The 15,834-nt window shown below is 45.4% G+C and overlaps 1 protein-coding gene across 2 annotated transcripts in view; it reads right to left on the minus strand.

Moving 5' to 3' along the window:
- hdac4 (histone deacetylase 4) overlaps window positions 1-15,834 on the minus strand; it is a 109,571-nt gene that overhangs the window by 88,570 nt on the left and 5,167 nt on the right. For both annotated transcript variants that reach the window (XM_068710526.1, XM_068710524.1), the window contains exon 2: window positions 10,264-10,480. In XM_068710526.1, the coding sequence (XP_068566627.1) occupies window positions 10,264-10,285 (22 nt within the window). In that variant the 5' untranslated portion in view covers window positions 10,286-10,480. The remainder of the gene's footprint in view (window positions 1-10,263; window positions 10,481-15,834) is intronic.

Genomic DNA, 15,834 nt, shown 5'->3' on the forward strand with positions numbered 1-15,834 from the left:
GCTACATGGTGCGTCAGCATCTCCCGTTGGATTTTCCATGCGAGTGAAACGCTTGCCTTGTGGCCCGTCACCGCACGGATGCTCATTAGGGTGTTAGCTCCCGGTGCAATCGTGTGCAAATGACAGTGAGCCTGACAGACGTGGCCACAAAGACAAAATCAGAGTCAGGGCGACAAAGGGAGAGACGTTTCAGACGTCGGATGACCACCGCCGAGGTTTCAGAGAACTGCATGAGGAGGAAAGAAAGGGAGAATTCTAACATTTACCTTCTCACAAAACTTTGCCCAGTTCCACACCGTGTATACGACCTCTCCGCTGCTCCACTGCCACGGGACCAAAACCACCAGTAAACACGCAGAGAGAGGAAGAACAAAGCCAGCGAGACGCAGACATTTCCCGACAACTAACGACACCAGAGGTCACGGCGAGCGATACGTTTATTCAACTAGCGTGTTCCCACCAGCTCATTTATCCAGCCGACGGCAAAATCTACAGCAAACCCTCGCTGTCCCATTCATCTAACAGGCCGCTGCTCCTGAAAGCCGAAGTAATGAGCTTGCTATGTTATGTTAATGGTAGGGGAAAAAAGAGAAGCCTGGTAAATTACAAATGTGGGAGGACGACGAACCTCGGTTCCGTGCTATATGACTGATGACTGACGAGCGCCGCTGAACTCGGTGATCTTGCATGGGTTTCTACAGCAAGCAGGGGTTTCTGGGTGCGCCGCTGTACAGTCTCCATGTAGATGATACTGTTGATGACAGGTACACTGGAGATGAGAGAGCTGCTTCACAGCTCAGAAAGTTGACAAGACTAAAATATCAAAGTGGTCAGTTTAAAGAGTTCAGCACTGCTCATTATCCACCAGCTGTCTGCCATTGGCTGCAGACGACTGTGACAGAATCAACTAGTTTTCTTTCAGCTTGTTTGAGTTTAAAAAATGTTAAATACTGTCCTGCAGAGAGAACACACAAAAAACAGCAGTATCATTAAACTTAATTAGCTACAGTTGATAAAATGTCAATTTATTTTTTAGAAAAAAGGCCAATCAAGAATGAGAAAACTGGATGTCTTTAATTTCATTCTAATTTCAAGGAACCACTGTGGCCCAAGAGAGCGGAGCGGTTTTATCTCCTGCTCCGAGATGTGCGGAGCAAAGCTCAGACTCCATTGGAGCTTTTTATCCTCCTGTGCCCCCCCGCTCCGTCTTCCCCTCTCTCTTCAGAAAAGATAGGAGCGTAACGCCTCTCTCCTTTATTTCTTCATCTGACTTTGTCTTTATAGGTCACTCTGAGAGGCTAAATATACTTGAAACATAAACCTGACGTTTTGCAAATCATCAAGTCATCTGTTACTCCACATCCAAAATAGCAAGCATGTTTAGCCAAAACATGGTGATCATGTCCCGGTAGTGTGGCTCAGTGGACTGTAGGTCATTACTAAAAAATAACAGTCACAGAAACCTGTAACATGTCTGGCCAGGATCAAAGGTTGTGATAAACCTAAACTTTGATTTTTCTTTAACAGTTTTACAACTTATGAGGATAACAGCTGGTTTTATTGCCATAAAAAGGTAGAAAGTCTGTGAGAAGGGATGCTATTTATCTAAGGGATGTTTATTAAGCAGGCATGCATTTTCCCCCCAAAAAAAGAAAAAAGAAAGAAAAGAAGAAAGACCTTCAAATTACACACATTCGCACATGCAAGCTGCCAAGTGCAACCGCAGGAGTCTACCGTTGGCAGCGGAGCAGCTCCAGAGGAGCAGTAGGAGTTCAAAAGGCTTGCTGGGTCCAAGGCTCTGAACATAATACATTCACTCTAACAGCCCTGATTTCCCCAGCTGATCGGAGTTATAGAGCCAGAAAACTCCTGGTTTGAAATCCTCTTCCTCCACCTCTAGGCAAGCTAGTCGTATGCCGCTCGGGGCGAATCAGGTCTAGAATGAGTCTCTTACTATGGACTGAATTTCAACAGTGAATTTGCAGACCTTGTGATGTAGCGCTGTTTATTTTTTAAAGTCGGTGTCCAAGATAGCAAGGTGGACAGTTGATGACAGGGTTTGAGTGACCCAGGATCAGAGACCTGTTCTGCATTGGAGCTGCTGTCTGACAACACGGGTCGAGAGGAGGTCCGAGTCTTTCAACGAGATGACGGTCACTCAGTGCTGCAGACGGCCACCCTGATGCCAGCAAAGCTCTATGAAAGCTCTTCAAGAGATCAGAATGGACGCCTAACCGAGTCTGGGCACTGCGGCTTAAAACGGGGATGGACACGGCTCCAGGTGCATTAATGCCACTACAATCAGATATTCTCTTTCACACACGCCAGGGAACTATTCAATTGGCCTTTGGGGGGTGATTTAAGTCACTATATTGACTGGCTGTCTCCAGCTGACCTGCTGGATCCAAATCAGCACCAATCAATCTTTTGATCAGTCGGTATTTGATCCTTTATCCAGTGCATCGGAGGTCTCTGTGACGACTGGCCAGGTGAGAAGACAGCTGGAGAGACTCCAGGCAAGGCTGCAGGACCTGATGGCATCAGCCCCAGGGTCCTGAAGACCTGCGCCATCCAGCTGTCTGATGTCCTACAACACCTCTACAACCTGAGCCTGAAGCAGGAGGAAGTCCCGGTGCTGTGGAAGACGTCGTGCCTGGTTCCTGTACCTAAAAAGACAACACCATCTGCCCTCAATGACTACCGACCAGTTGCCCTCACATCCCATGTGATGAAGGTGCTGGAGAGGCTGGTCTTGGCCCACCTCCGACCGCATCACTGGACCCTCTGCAATTTGCATACCAGCCTCATGTGTTAGTGGACGACGCCATCATCTACCTGCTGCAACGAGCTCAGTCGCACCTGGATGGAACCGGTGGCTCTGTGAGAATCACTTTCTTTGACTTCTACAGTGCATTCAACACCATCCAACCAGTGCTGCTGAGTGAGAAGCTGCGGATGATGGGGGTTAACAAGTCCACCGTCTCCTGGATCACTGACTACCTCACAGGCAGACCACAGTTTGTCCTACTGGGCCGTGTGCTGTCTGACACGGTGGTCAGTGATACTGGAGCCCCACAGGGAACTGTTCTGTCTCCCTTCCTGTTCACCTTGTACACCACTGACTTCCAGTACAACACGGGGTCATGCCATCTGCAGAAGTTCTCTGATGACTCTGCAGTGGTCGGGTGTATAAGGGACGGACGGGAGGAGGAGTCCAGTAGTAGTGGAGGACTTTGTGGAGTGGGCTGGTAGAAATCACCTGCTTCTGAACGTGGCCAAGACCAGAGAGATGGTGGTCGACTTCAGGAGGAAGACAACGGCTCCACAGCCGCTGAGAGTTCTGGGAGAGGACGTGGACATGGTGAAGGAGAACAAGGTCCTGGGTGTCTCCATCGACAGCAGACTGAACTGGAAGACCAACATCAACGCTGTGTACAAGAAGGGGATGAGTCGACTCTTTTTCTTGAGGAAACTTGGATCCTTCAACGTGTGCAGCAAGATGTTGGAGATGTTCTACTGTTGTGGCCAGTGCACTGTACTTCGCCGTAGTCTGCTGGGGAAGCAGCATTGGAGCCGGAGACACCAACAGACTTAACAAACTGGTTAAGAAGGCCGGCTCCATCATCGGCTGTAAACAAGACTATCTGGAACAGGTGGTGCAGAGGAGGACACTGAAGAAATTATTATCCATATTGGATTACCCGGACCACCCTCTCCACCACCTACTGCAGGGACAGTGGAGCACTTTCTCCAACAGACTGATCCAGCTCCGCTGTCACAAGGACAGGTACAGGAGAACGTTCCTGCCCTCTGCTATAACACTACTACTGTTCAGTTTGTTTAGTTTACCTAGTTGTTAATTTAATACCATTCTAATTCATTGTATATACTGTGCATTTTTTAATTTTTTATTATTCTGTATGTTCAAATTCTATTTCTGCTCTGTTGTTTTATTGTTCTGTATATATTGTGCATTTCCATACGTAATATTTATATTGTATTTTACTCTGTAAATTGCTGCTGCTATGCTGGAGATGAATACAGTTTATATCTATCTATCATCTATCTAAACAGCAGTCGACCACAACAAGTGAAGGTCGGCGATTTTCTCACTAATTGTAGTCAAGTTATTATTTTTCTACATTTCTTGAGATATTGTAATAAATAAAGAAGTACATAGCACAGTTATGTATTAAAGTGAGTCACCTATGGTTGACGGCTGAATAGCTCTTAGTCATGAGAAATATAGAAATATTCATACACAACGTCACACTTTGATATTGTGTCCTACAGAATTCAATGAGCTGCTGAGAGTGATGATGAAGAAAGAGAAGTTTGTGACAGCTAATTACGTCTAGAACACATTCCCTTGTGTGAACATTAATTCTAATAACGAGGGTGCTCATTGGCCGATCCACTGGACGCGCTTCCTGCAGCATCCGATCGGTTCTTATGAGACGCTCGCACAAATCCATCTCTTGTTGTCAAAGACTTGAGGATGCGGCTGCATTTCCACAAGCTTCACTTCTCAACAACAGAGTTACGTTTGGAGAAGTTCTTCTCCCCCACCCTGTTTACTCTCGCTATCTATCTCTACTTCTGCTCTCATTTAGGAGTCAGTTCAATTCCATTTAACCTTCAGTGACATCAATTAATTACAAAGAATTATGTTTAGCTCCGTTAATCAGCATGAGAGACGAGTGAATGTTTAATCCTTTACTAGAAAAACTCACCAACTCGTTGCTCTGCGCTGCATAAGAGTAGTTACTGTTGTGGCTGTGACTTAGATTGTGGTATTGAAGATATGGTTATAATGTTAAAAGGACACTGATGTTGCACCAGACACAGACACCCAGACTTTTAAAATGTATCTTTAAATATTTTAAATAACCACAATTGGATGACATGAAAGTAGAAATGATCACCCAACCCTTTGTTTGAAACTGTTTTTTTTGAGACTATTAAAGCTGAAAGACAACTTTTTTCTCTGCTTTGAAACAACTTTCCTGAAAGGCCCGACCCGAACCTTTACATCGCCACATTAGCACCGTCGGTACGGATCTGCGAGGCGATGCCAATAGTAGCGAAACACAACAGCTTCGTGGGGCGTTTGGTGCATTTTCAGAACACAGCGCAGCACACGGCGGAGTTTGCAGGCCTCTGTTTTCGGGGGCTTATCCTCGGATTAGTGCCTGGAAAAGTTCATTCTGCCCTGGGAGACCCAGGGTGCACTGAGCCCTTCCTAACAAGGATTGTGTAACTGCTGGGAACTTTTGATTTTGTTTTGTTCAGAGAAGCAGGAGGATTACATCCTCGGAGACCCACCTGACCCGCCTCCCAGTTCTTGGCTGTCCCCTGTTGAACCCATTGCGCCTCCCACAGCAGTGCGTGATTCTCCATCTTATACCGTACCGACTCAAGACAATGTGAGAGAGAGAGTGAACGTGACCTCTTGCATTTCACTCGTACTGTAGCAGCAGATGTGGATCCTTACGGGTTAATCGTCAAGGTCTTGCATCTTCTTAATCTCTTTATCTATTACGGATTGGACATCTGGGCTATTCTGAGCGCCGCGTACCGTCAGCAGTCGATGCCGTGTCTGTGTGACGTCGGCTCAAACACAAATACTATGCGCTGCATGTACTGCAGGCCTCAGTTCTAAATCATACTTTTGCTCCTGCTGTAAAATAAAAACACTGAGTTGTAATTGCATGTCTTTCATGCAAAGCAGCTTCAAGGCAACTCGTTTCACTGACTCCTGCTAAGAGCCAGCCAGAGGAACTTGACACAAAAGGTAAGTCATCAGTCCTCATTTCAAGAAACGCAAGAAGTCAATGCCAGTTGCCTAATTTAGCTAACAAATCAGCCGTGAAATCGTTGAATGATCAATAATGAAAGAACAAAAAAAAGGAAGATCTTTGTTTATTTGAAAGAACAGAGCACAGCAGTTTGAGCACAAAAAACATAATTCAATTCCGAGCTCCTCTTCCGGCAGAGGCGAAGCTTTGAACGCTTAATAAATTCTTCCGAAGGGCTAAATTGCACACTTGTTTCATCCGGCAATGAGATTACTCGAATGGAATATTCTGGAAAACTGTGGTTGAGAAAGACAATAATGAGGCGGTAATCTCATTTCTCCACAGCAGCTTCCATTGTTCTCTTAAAAAGGGCCTCTGTTTAGTCTGGTTCAGCTCTCAGTCCCATCCGTCTTTCCATTGAGGAAAAAAAAAAAAAAAGAATCGCAGAGCCAAGGATAAATGAGAACAATAACAGTTCTGCAGCACTCAAATGCATCAAACGCAGATAGGAGGGGAGCGCTATCGTGTCCCCGCCGGCTCTTTGGGACAATCACTAGACGGCAGCGGTGGCTGTGGAAGCGGCTGCAGGCGCACGGAGACGAGCAGCACCGCTGCTCCCGAAAAGAAACTTCTTAAAGAACTTCTTCTGAGAAAGCCCTACTTAAATGTGCCTCCTGCTTGGGTTGACTCCAGTCATCTTTAAAGCAACTTTCTTCACGTTCAGGACTAAAACATATCAATTAACACCCCCCCCCCCCCCCAAGGCCATTTTCCCCCGTGACGACGGCCCCTGTAAATGGGGAATCTCCGGCGTGGGCCAGTGGGGGTTAATCTCCCTTTTTGAAGATTACGCTTCACTTTCCAGTGGCCCGGCCCAGACACTAGCCACTCTCTTCTAATCCACCACTGCAGGCTTTTGATAGCTCCCACTGCGAGCCCTTATTACAGTCACTGATTAAAGCTGAGAGACGGGGGGGGGGGGGGTAAGTGACAGCAGAGAAGGAAGGGCAAGTGAGAGAATTAAAAACTGCTCCTCTTTCAGCAGCAGCTGACTTTGATTACCTCAGAGTTTAATGCCGAAGGTGGAATGCGGTTACTCATTAAACGCACTCTTACAGTACTCCAGCTCAGGTCCAACTAATATGTTTAAAATCTGCTCTAAAAAAGGGAAAACCTGACCCAAGACAGGAAATAAGTGTCACCGGAAAAGCTTAAAAATCACATCCCCGCATTTTTAGATCTTCAAAGCACCGAATAGATGCTACAGTAAGACACGGTTGCAAAACTGTAAAAACTACATTTGGACTGTTACAGCTGTAAAAAAAGAAAAAAAGAGACTTTAATCCTGCTTAATGACGTCGCAGCGTTCCATCGATCACAATAGAGAGGGGGGATAACGGTCTTATCTGGCATTAGCTGTTTACACTCCACCATCTTTTGTAAAACACCCATTGTGCCGTCAGCCCTCTCGATCACTCCTCCCCTCCGATACTGAATAATCTCTGGGATAAAAATCTACGCATGGCCGTGCTTGTCCCAAAAAAAACTTGACATGAATAATTCACAACCATCTGCCGTGGCTCAGCGGTGTGAATAAGACTCTGGAAAGTGAGGAGGTGCGACTCTGTGTGTTTATTTTAAAAACCAACTCCTCGCAGTGCCCCCCCCCCCCCCCCCCCCCCCCCCCCCCTCCTCTCCTCACACTGCCGACCTGCTGCTCTAAAAAAAAAAAGAAAAAGAAAGAGTTAAGGTAACCGTTTCCCTTCGTCCACACCCTCACAGCTCTCTTGGTTCTGTTGGATCCTTGGTCTCACTCTGCAGGAAGAAATGGCAGATTCTCTACAGGCTTCTTAAGCGCCACTATCAGCCAGCATCGCCGTGAATAAGACAGGGAGAAGGGGTTGAGATCCCTCCAGGAAGTTAAAATGCCAGTAAGACTGGTAAACAACACTAAACACTACTGAGCCCAGCATGAGCCTTCTTTTGGGTCGGACTGTACCGGCCTCAGAGGCAGTTTTAACAAGCTACACGAGGCCTCCGGCAGCAGACGGCCCCAAGGCCTCTGTTTGCGTTCCAGGCAGGGGGAGTCGCAGCCGCGTGACGATTTATTGACGCAAGAGCCCCCCCACCCCCAGCCAGGACCTGCCACCGATTACTGCCGCCGGAGAGCCGGAGGAGGGGAGGGTCTCGCCGGGATGAGAGAGTTTGTCTGTGTGTGTGTTCCAGCTCGGGCTCCAAGGCTGTAAACCTAGCTTCAAAATGCCAAGCAGCATGTCAACATGCCAGCCTCTTTGCCACCCAGGTTTAAAGGCGGACAAAAGAGGCCTTCAGTGCTCTAAAATGGTCCGTTTTTCAGAATGGGAAACGATGATCTGTCATACATGGAAAAGGGCTTAGCCATGCTGCACACAGACAGGAGGGCGACAAGGGGGAAACGAACCACTAACAGGAGGAGAAACGGAGGAGTGAACGCTCCGCTCCAAGCATCGGGAGCTCCTAAGGGTGGGGAGAAGTCTGGCAGTTGGAATGTTTTGGCTCAGTGCAGAACTTCACAGAACTTCACCTCGGCTATTTTTGGTGTTTGTATAAATTGTGAATTTGGCTTCGTTATAAATCATAACAAATCGTTTTTTTCAAAAGTGGGATTATGTTCATCCATCAACTGGCACATTGTGAATGCATAAAAGAGGCTCCTTTCTTATTGAAATAGTCCAAATGAGCTGTGTTGTGATTACAGACTGACTGTCTACAGACTGTCTGTAATCACCACTGACTGTCTGTAATCACCACAGACCGACCGTCTGTAATCACCACTGACTGACTGACTGACTGTAATCACCACTGACTGACTGTCTGTAATCACCACTGACCGACTGTCTGTAATCACCACTGACTGACTGACCGTCTGTAATCACCACTGACTGACTGACTGTAATCACCACAGACTGACTGTCTGTAATCACCACTGGCTGTGGATTCAGGTTGGGACCATTTCTTTTTTTCTTTTTTTTTGTAATTGCTCCAAAAGAGGATTTTGGCCACAAACAAGCAGATCAGATGATGAAAAAAGGAAATTAACAAGCATTTTTCAAAACTGACCACAGTAAAACTGAAATCCTACACTGGTATTTATTTCTATTTGTAAGTTATTTTAGAAACTTGTGAGGACTGAGAATTGAAAGAGCATGGAAATGATCTGAGTAGGAGGAAAAGAAAGAAAGGAAATATGTCCAACTGCACGGTTCCTCTTACATAACACAATGTATTTAAGAAAATAAATCCCACATATCTGTGGCCTGTGCCAGAGTTCACAGCTACCCGGATGGCCTGAAACATCCATTCTGACGCAAACCCTTTCGGCCGGGACAACAACACGTCTCTGCTCGCAGTTCCGCAGAAAAGAAGCCGATGCCAGCGGCCCGCATTGTGCCACACAGGAGCAGCGGCACCGCAACAATCACTCAATGGCTCTGACATCATTAAGTTGAATACGACCTAGACAGCCAAAGCATGATGGGTAAATGGAGGACACACAATTGGCCTTTTGTCCACTTTTGTCTGCAGTTGAGGAAAGAGGAAGAGCCAGATCTGCACCATGGCTGTGATTTAAGAAGAAAAAAAGGGAGGTTTTAGTAGGTCACATTGGTCACGGTCAACAAGACCAGGGACTCCATTTATGAGGACGCAAAGAGAAACCTACTGTGAAATATAATCCATGACCGAATGACGCCCGGTTACTGGAAGAGGAAGAGCCGCGCTATCGTTGTGCGAGCAGAAGTCTGCTAGTGAAACTAGTGACTCTGCTCCTCTGCTGTGTTCTATAGAGCTAAACTAACAGATACATCATTTAAAAACACTACTATAAATAATGACACTAGGCTGTTTCAAATAGATGTAGTGGATGAATCTTGACATTTGATCATGTGGGAGGAGAACCAAAAATACATACATGGATGAACACCTATAGACACCACTGTAACTGTGATATAAAACAATGCAACATGCTGTGAGGGAGTCGTCAACTCAACAATCACTCGTAGAAATTGAAGAGCCTTTGTAGAAAATGCTAAATCAAAACTACGGGTTTTGGTCCGTTCGCCACGGTGCATCAAATCAAAGAATGTCGTCACAAGCAGGGTTTCACTTACCATTTCTTACAAATGAATGGAACAAGTTGTCAAAATGCATATATGCATGTACTGTTTAATATATGTGCATTATGCCATAAACACAAAATGCCTCAAATTTTGTTTGCAAAAATAAGCCTGATGAAGTGCTTTGTTGTTCAGTAACTCGGTGGTTTTCAACACATTTTCATTAATGAAACATGTAGCACAACTGTGAGAATAAATAATGCAGATGTGTTTGAACACCTGAACACACCATGGACAGAACATAAAAACATTTTCAACACAAAAGAAAAGCACAAGAGCTCCTCTTGTACGATGCTTCTAGAATGTCTTACCTGAGCGACTGTGAGAGCTCATCGTTGCCGTTGCCAGGCAGACTTGACGGGGGGAGGGGGGGGGGTCAGTGCACCTCTACCGTACCGACCACCATGAGTTTTTCCCGGCCAGGTGGAGGCACCGGGCCGAGGATGGGACAGAGGACGGTTGTTTCTCAAGGCTTCATCACACCGGAGCCACAGGTGGAGACGGGGCACGATTCCTTCCAGTTAGGCACTGAGAGGTGGAAGAAGCAGCGCTTTAATATGCATGTGTTTAACGATTCAAAACAAACATGCGGGACATATTCTAAATCAAAGCAGGTGTCCTGTCCACTGAGGTCACGTGTGGTGCTACTACAGAGAGGAACAAAGACCTGCAGGTTACCAACCTCCTAAAGAAACCCACGGCCCCATTGTGTCCTGATCACTTGTCTCTGTCAGTGACCCTCACAGGCACAATATAGCCCTTAACTAGGCTCTGTTTTCCCAGTGACGTTCAGGAATCGGTGCCATATGTGTCACTTGCCGTGTGAGTTAAGTGTTTGATATGCGTGGTCAGCGGTGAGCTGCCAAAGTGAGACTACCAGCCACAGAGGAGTCACAGCCAACAACAACGACGGAGAAAATCGGGAATTTAACTGCGGTGAAACTCGTTCTGTTGCTATAAAAGAGAAATGGAATTAAAACAACTCCTCGGGAAAGAAAATGTTTGGCCAATGTTTGATGCTGGACCAAAAAAACCATTACAAATATGAAATCTGTTGTGAATTTAAAAAATAAAATTCTGTTATTGTGGAGAAAAGTAAAGAAGTGATGTAAAACAGTTCTCGGCTTCCTCCAAGTGAGGTTTTTTTTATCAAATAAATATGGTTTCACTTGGACCATCTGGATTTACTAAAATAATTGCATGTTTACATAATCTAAAATGTAACAGCAAGTCACTGTCAGTGCTGTCACCACACCCAGCCAGCCGAAGCTTTCCCAATGTCTTCTAACGGTGAAATAAATAAAAAACGCTGCAAACATGTACGCCAATGTTCCTGAGAAAACAGTCTCATTGTGGCTAAGCTGCAAACACAATTAATAAAATGTGACATGACTATATCTTCACTCCCACAGCTTGCAGTGGTCAGCTGTGGGAGTCAGCATCTCTTCCCTCTGAATCAAAAACACGAGGACCTGGACTTACCTCCAGAGTCCACAGAGAAGAGAACTACTCATACCGTCTGCGTGTGTGTGTTGTGCAATCACAACTTCAAGGAGCATGTAAACACACACACAAACACAAACACACACACACCCCCCGGCTATTCAACCTTTACAGGCAGAAGCTACTGCTCACCTCTGTCACCTGTTAACAGGTGTCAACAGAGCAGAACACAAACAAGTGGCGATGAGAGCTGCAGTCGGTCACTACAAATACCACAGAGGCCGAGATAAAGTGTAAACACACACACACGCACACACACACACACACACACACACACACAGAGTTGCTGTAACTTGAAAGCTGTTGACCTGAATTACTGTCAAACGAATGAGTTCAGTGGAAAGAAGGTGCGAGCGTTGGTTGGCCAAATAAACTCTCATGGAAACAACGTTCCTGCCAGGATTCTCCAGCGTCTTACTTCACTCATCAGGAACTATCGCAGAAGAAAAACAGCCGCTTTAAAGCGAACGACAAAATTCCAGCTCGTTCATTAGCATTGAAGGGTCTCTATTACCGGTCTTTCCCAAACACCGGGTTGGGGACCCATAGGTGGGCCGCACAAGATTGTATTTAGGGTCGCCAAATACATTTGCAGAACTTCTAGTAGTATAGTCTTCATTTATCATTCACATCTGCAGTACACATTTGCGCCACACGAGGGAGCCTGAATGTTCGTATAGTTGTCTGATAATTGAAGCCTACCTATGACATTGAATCTAACATTGTGTGTGTTTAACTGATGAGTAAATGAAAAGATAAGCCTGTTATATCTGGTCTCTTTTCTAAAGTATTTAACATGTATAAAACAAAGTGGTTTATCAAACGTACATCACTTCTAAATGGCTGGTTTTATCGATTCAAGATAATATTAGGTGATGCAGAAATAGCGGTAAAAACATTTTTATTTTACATTCAATCACACACAAATTGTCTCCTCTCAGGATTTATAGATAAGGATTCGGCCTAGCGTGCTGTGAGCGTGCCCCACCTGCTGAGTCACAGCCGCCGGTCTGATGACTCATTCGGCGGCTACAGCTGATGAAGCGTACAGCGCTCACCTGCCGGTTCCCCCTCAGGCTCAGGTAAACACCATTAGCTCTGTCGGCACCGCTGCCGTTGTTTGCACAGTTAGCGCTTTCGGCACCGCTAGCTGCAAGCCGCCGGATGAAGCGGTGACATTTTGAGAGCCGTGTGGCGGCAATAGATATGCTTTGAATTACTAATTCAGCACCTTAAAATGTGAAGAAATAAAAGCACCTCATCCTTCAGGCCAGAGGCAAAACGACCAGAGGGAAGGTTTAGATGTTTGTGTGGAGCATTTGATAGAATGTGGACGATACTTTGATGAGGGATGAGGTGTCGACTGGAGGGCAGTCTGCCACAGAAGAATTCAGATTGTGTTTTACAGCTTGTCATACTATGTCAGCCATGACCTCAGGCATTTAGTTCTCTTACATTTTGCCACACAAACAAATAAAACTAAAAATTGTGCCAGCAAACCTGCTCCTTTTCTGACGCCATCAAACTACAGTTTGCAGTACAGGTCAGCGGTTAGCTCTGCGTTTTGTTTTTTTTAATGTTCCATCCATATGATTTCACTTTTTCTGCAATTTCAACTGTTCTTCGGGGATCCTATTAAAAATGAATCTGTGTATAACGCTGCAGGTGTTTTTACGGCGCTGTAGAACCATAAAATGCACCGCCGGTGTCTCTTCACAGGTCTTGTTTCCACCGACTGACACTCAACATGGGATGAGGTTTCTTGTTCTCGTGCAGCAAAAGTTTCGGAACCCTGGATAACGTTCAGGATAACAGCTCTCAGGACCCCCTCGTAATGGACTTCATTTCACAAGCACTCTGAGCGCTGCCGGGAGTAATCACGACGGCATAAAAATAACTTGTGGTCGGGTATAGCGAGCAGTAAACAACAATTAAGAGACTCCTTGCGTGGCTCGTGAAATGAATCATTGAAAATGCACTTGAGCCATGAAGACAGCTTCAGCCTCTCAGCCCTAATTGACTCTGAATAATTCAGCTGGCGAGTGGGATTAGCAGCGCCGGCAGAATGCTGTTGAGTGACGTGTTCCTGATTTTTCTTTGTTGAAGTGTAGTCTTTAAAACTATTTTTTTTTTTTTTTTTAAATCATTGCATTTCACTGCTGACAGGGCAGCGTCAGAATATGTTTGATGGAGGGCATGTGTCAAACTGAACAAGGACGAAGGCTTAAAGTCCGAGGTGACGTGGGAGTAAAAGAGGTGGAGGAGGAGAAGCGGAGGAGGGGGGGAGAGTGAGTGAGCACACGTTTGAGGACACAAAAAGACAGTGATACAGTAACGTGACTCTCTCTGCTGCTTGTTGGTGAACTGGGCCCAGCGACGATCGCAGGACATCACGTCAACCGGCTGAACGGGGACAAGACGGGCATCAGGAGGTCGTCTTCCTTGGTACAGGGCTCTGAAAGCCCGGGCGCAGTTGTAAAGTAATATACTTTTTAGCAAACCACAGATACGTTTCATAGGGATGTTTTTGCATTAGGTCACAGCAAGTGACGTGGGAAAATGAGCAGCGCGTAAGAGCGAGGGAGGAAGTGTATCGAGCGACTGTTGTTGAAAGCTACGTGGTTCAATAATTAGCATAAAGAAGCAAGAAGGTCCACCGAGGGCTGATGGGATGAGTCTAAACCAGAAGACTTTCACCCAGGAGGCCGCTGTTCATGTCCATTCTGAAACCAACAGTTAAACAGTGACTTAACGCTTGTTACGTAAAATTACATAGGAAAGTCCTCAAAGGGCAGTTATCTATTCAAGCTAGTTGTTACGTTATATTGTTATTATTATCATTATTTGGACAGTTTTTGGACCATAACCAAGTAGTTTTGTTGCCTAAACCTAACCAATCATTTCACATTGTTGTTGTTTCTACAAGCATGATACGAGGTTGGTAGGAAACATATTTATGAAACGTATTTTTAGCTCACAAGCGTAGACGTTCAACATATTCCTTTGGTTCTCAGAAACGTACAATGCAAACAATTTTTTCTGCCGACTGGGCTGCCGTGTAACGCGCCAGCATCCACCTGCAAATCATGTGATATCATCACTATCCAATCTGTCTGAACATGAGCTATTCTGCTGTGCTGCATTCTCCTGTAGATTCACTTTTATATATGCAAGATGACTGACAGAACTTATAGCTCATATAGCTTATTTAAACATGAGGATGAGAGGGCTAAAGCATGACCTGTCACTTGAGTTGTGCACAAATGCTTGTAAGGCCAAAGATATCCCAAATAAAAAAACAAACTGATATCTTATCAAAACAACATGTGCCTGTAGCTGTGGCTAACCAAAAACTAGCCCTCACACCAATAACATCATGCAGCTTCTATTGAAAAGTATTGTAGAGAAGAAACACAGGAGAACCTAAAGACAATGAGGAGTCACACAAACACTTCACTTAGGTTGGCTCCATCGAACCCAGACAGCCGAAACTCTATAGGTATGTTTAAAGTTTAGGTTTGGGAAAAATGCTGGAGTGTGCCATGTTTCCCTCTGTGTGTGTGTGTCAGCCCTGAGGTTATAGTTGTGAAATCTTAACATGGTGAAACAGACTCATGAAGATGTTCACACGGCATTTTCTAGATTTGAGCGGTCGTGTCGTTTGACATACTGTCGACTGCCCCGCGGTAATAACAAGGACACGGTGGTAATACACACGCAAACACAAGTCTGTTGTTAATGGAAAACCAAACACCGTGCATTGTTACCCTGGCAACAAAAGGCCAACTATTCTGAGTCCAATAAAAAGCAGGAAGTAGCATCTTTCTGAGCAGCTTGCCAAGTACTGTGAATGGCAAAAGCCCACTCCACTTCCCATTCTTTATTACTAGCATTCTTTGGTGTATTTAACTTTCTCTCAGCGTCGCCGTTATTAATTATCCACATCAACCTTTGGTAATCTCTGATTCTGCACTCAGAAGCTCTTTTTTGCTATTGTTCTTTCTTCTAAGTGACAGCAGGCATTTGCTGCACTCTTTTTTTGGATGTAAAAGAGTTTCGTATGACCACAGTGTGAAGCTGCTTTCACATGATCAGACAACCGAGTAAATCCCTTTACTCCAATCCATTTATTTATTGTTAAAGCCCGACCCAAAAGAACTGCATGGCTTCACGCTAAACTGCTCGAGAAAAACACTGAGCCAAAGTTCAGATTCTTTGAACTCTGGCCTTGACCATTCCTCTCATTTGGACTCACCGACCTGACCGGGTGATGAAAGCACTGCTTGACTTCTGTCCTTTTGAAGCTCTTTTAGAGTCTGGTTCAGAAGCAACGTTTGCTTTGTGGCTTTGCGTCTAGTTTTGAGGACCGACAGGTATCG

Source organism: Cebidichthys violaceus, unplaced genomic scaffold (genome assembly GCF_023349555.1).
Source record: "Cebidichthys violaceus isolate CVI_PGR_0920_01 unplaced genomic scaffold, fCebVio1.0.p SCAF_159, whole genome shotgun sequence".
In the NCBI taxonomy this organism is placed as follows: Eukaryota; Metazoa; Chordata; class Actinopteri; order Perciformes; family Stichaeidae; genus Cebidichthys; species Cebidichthys violaceus.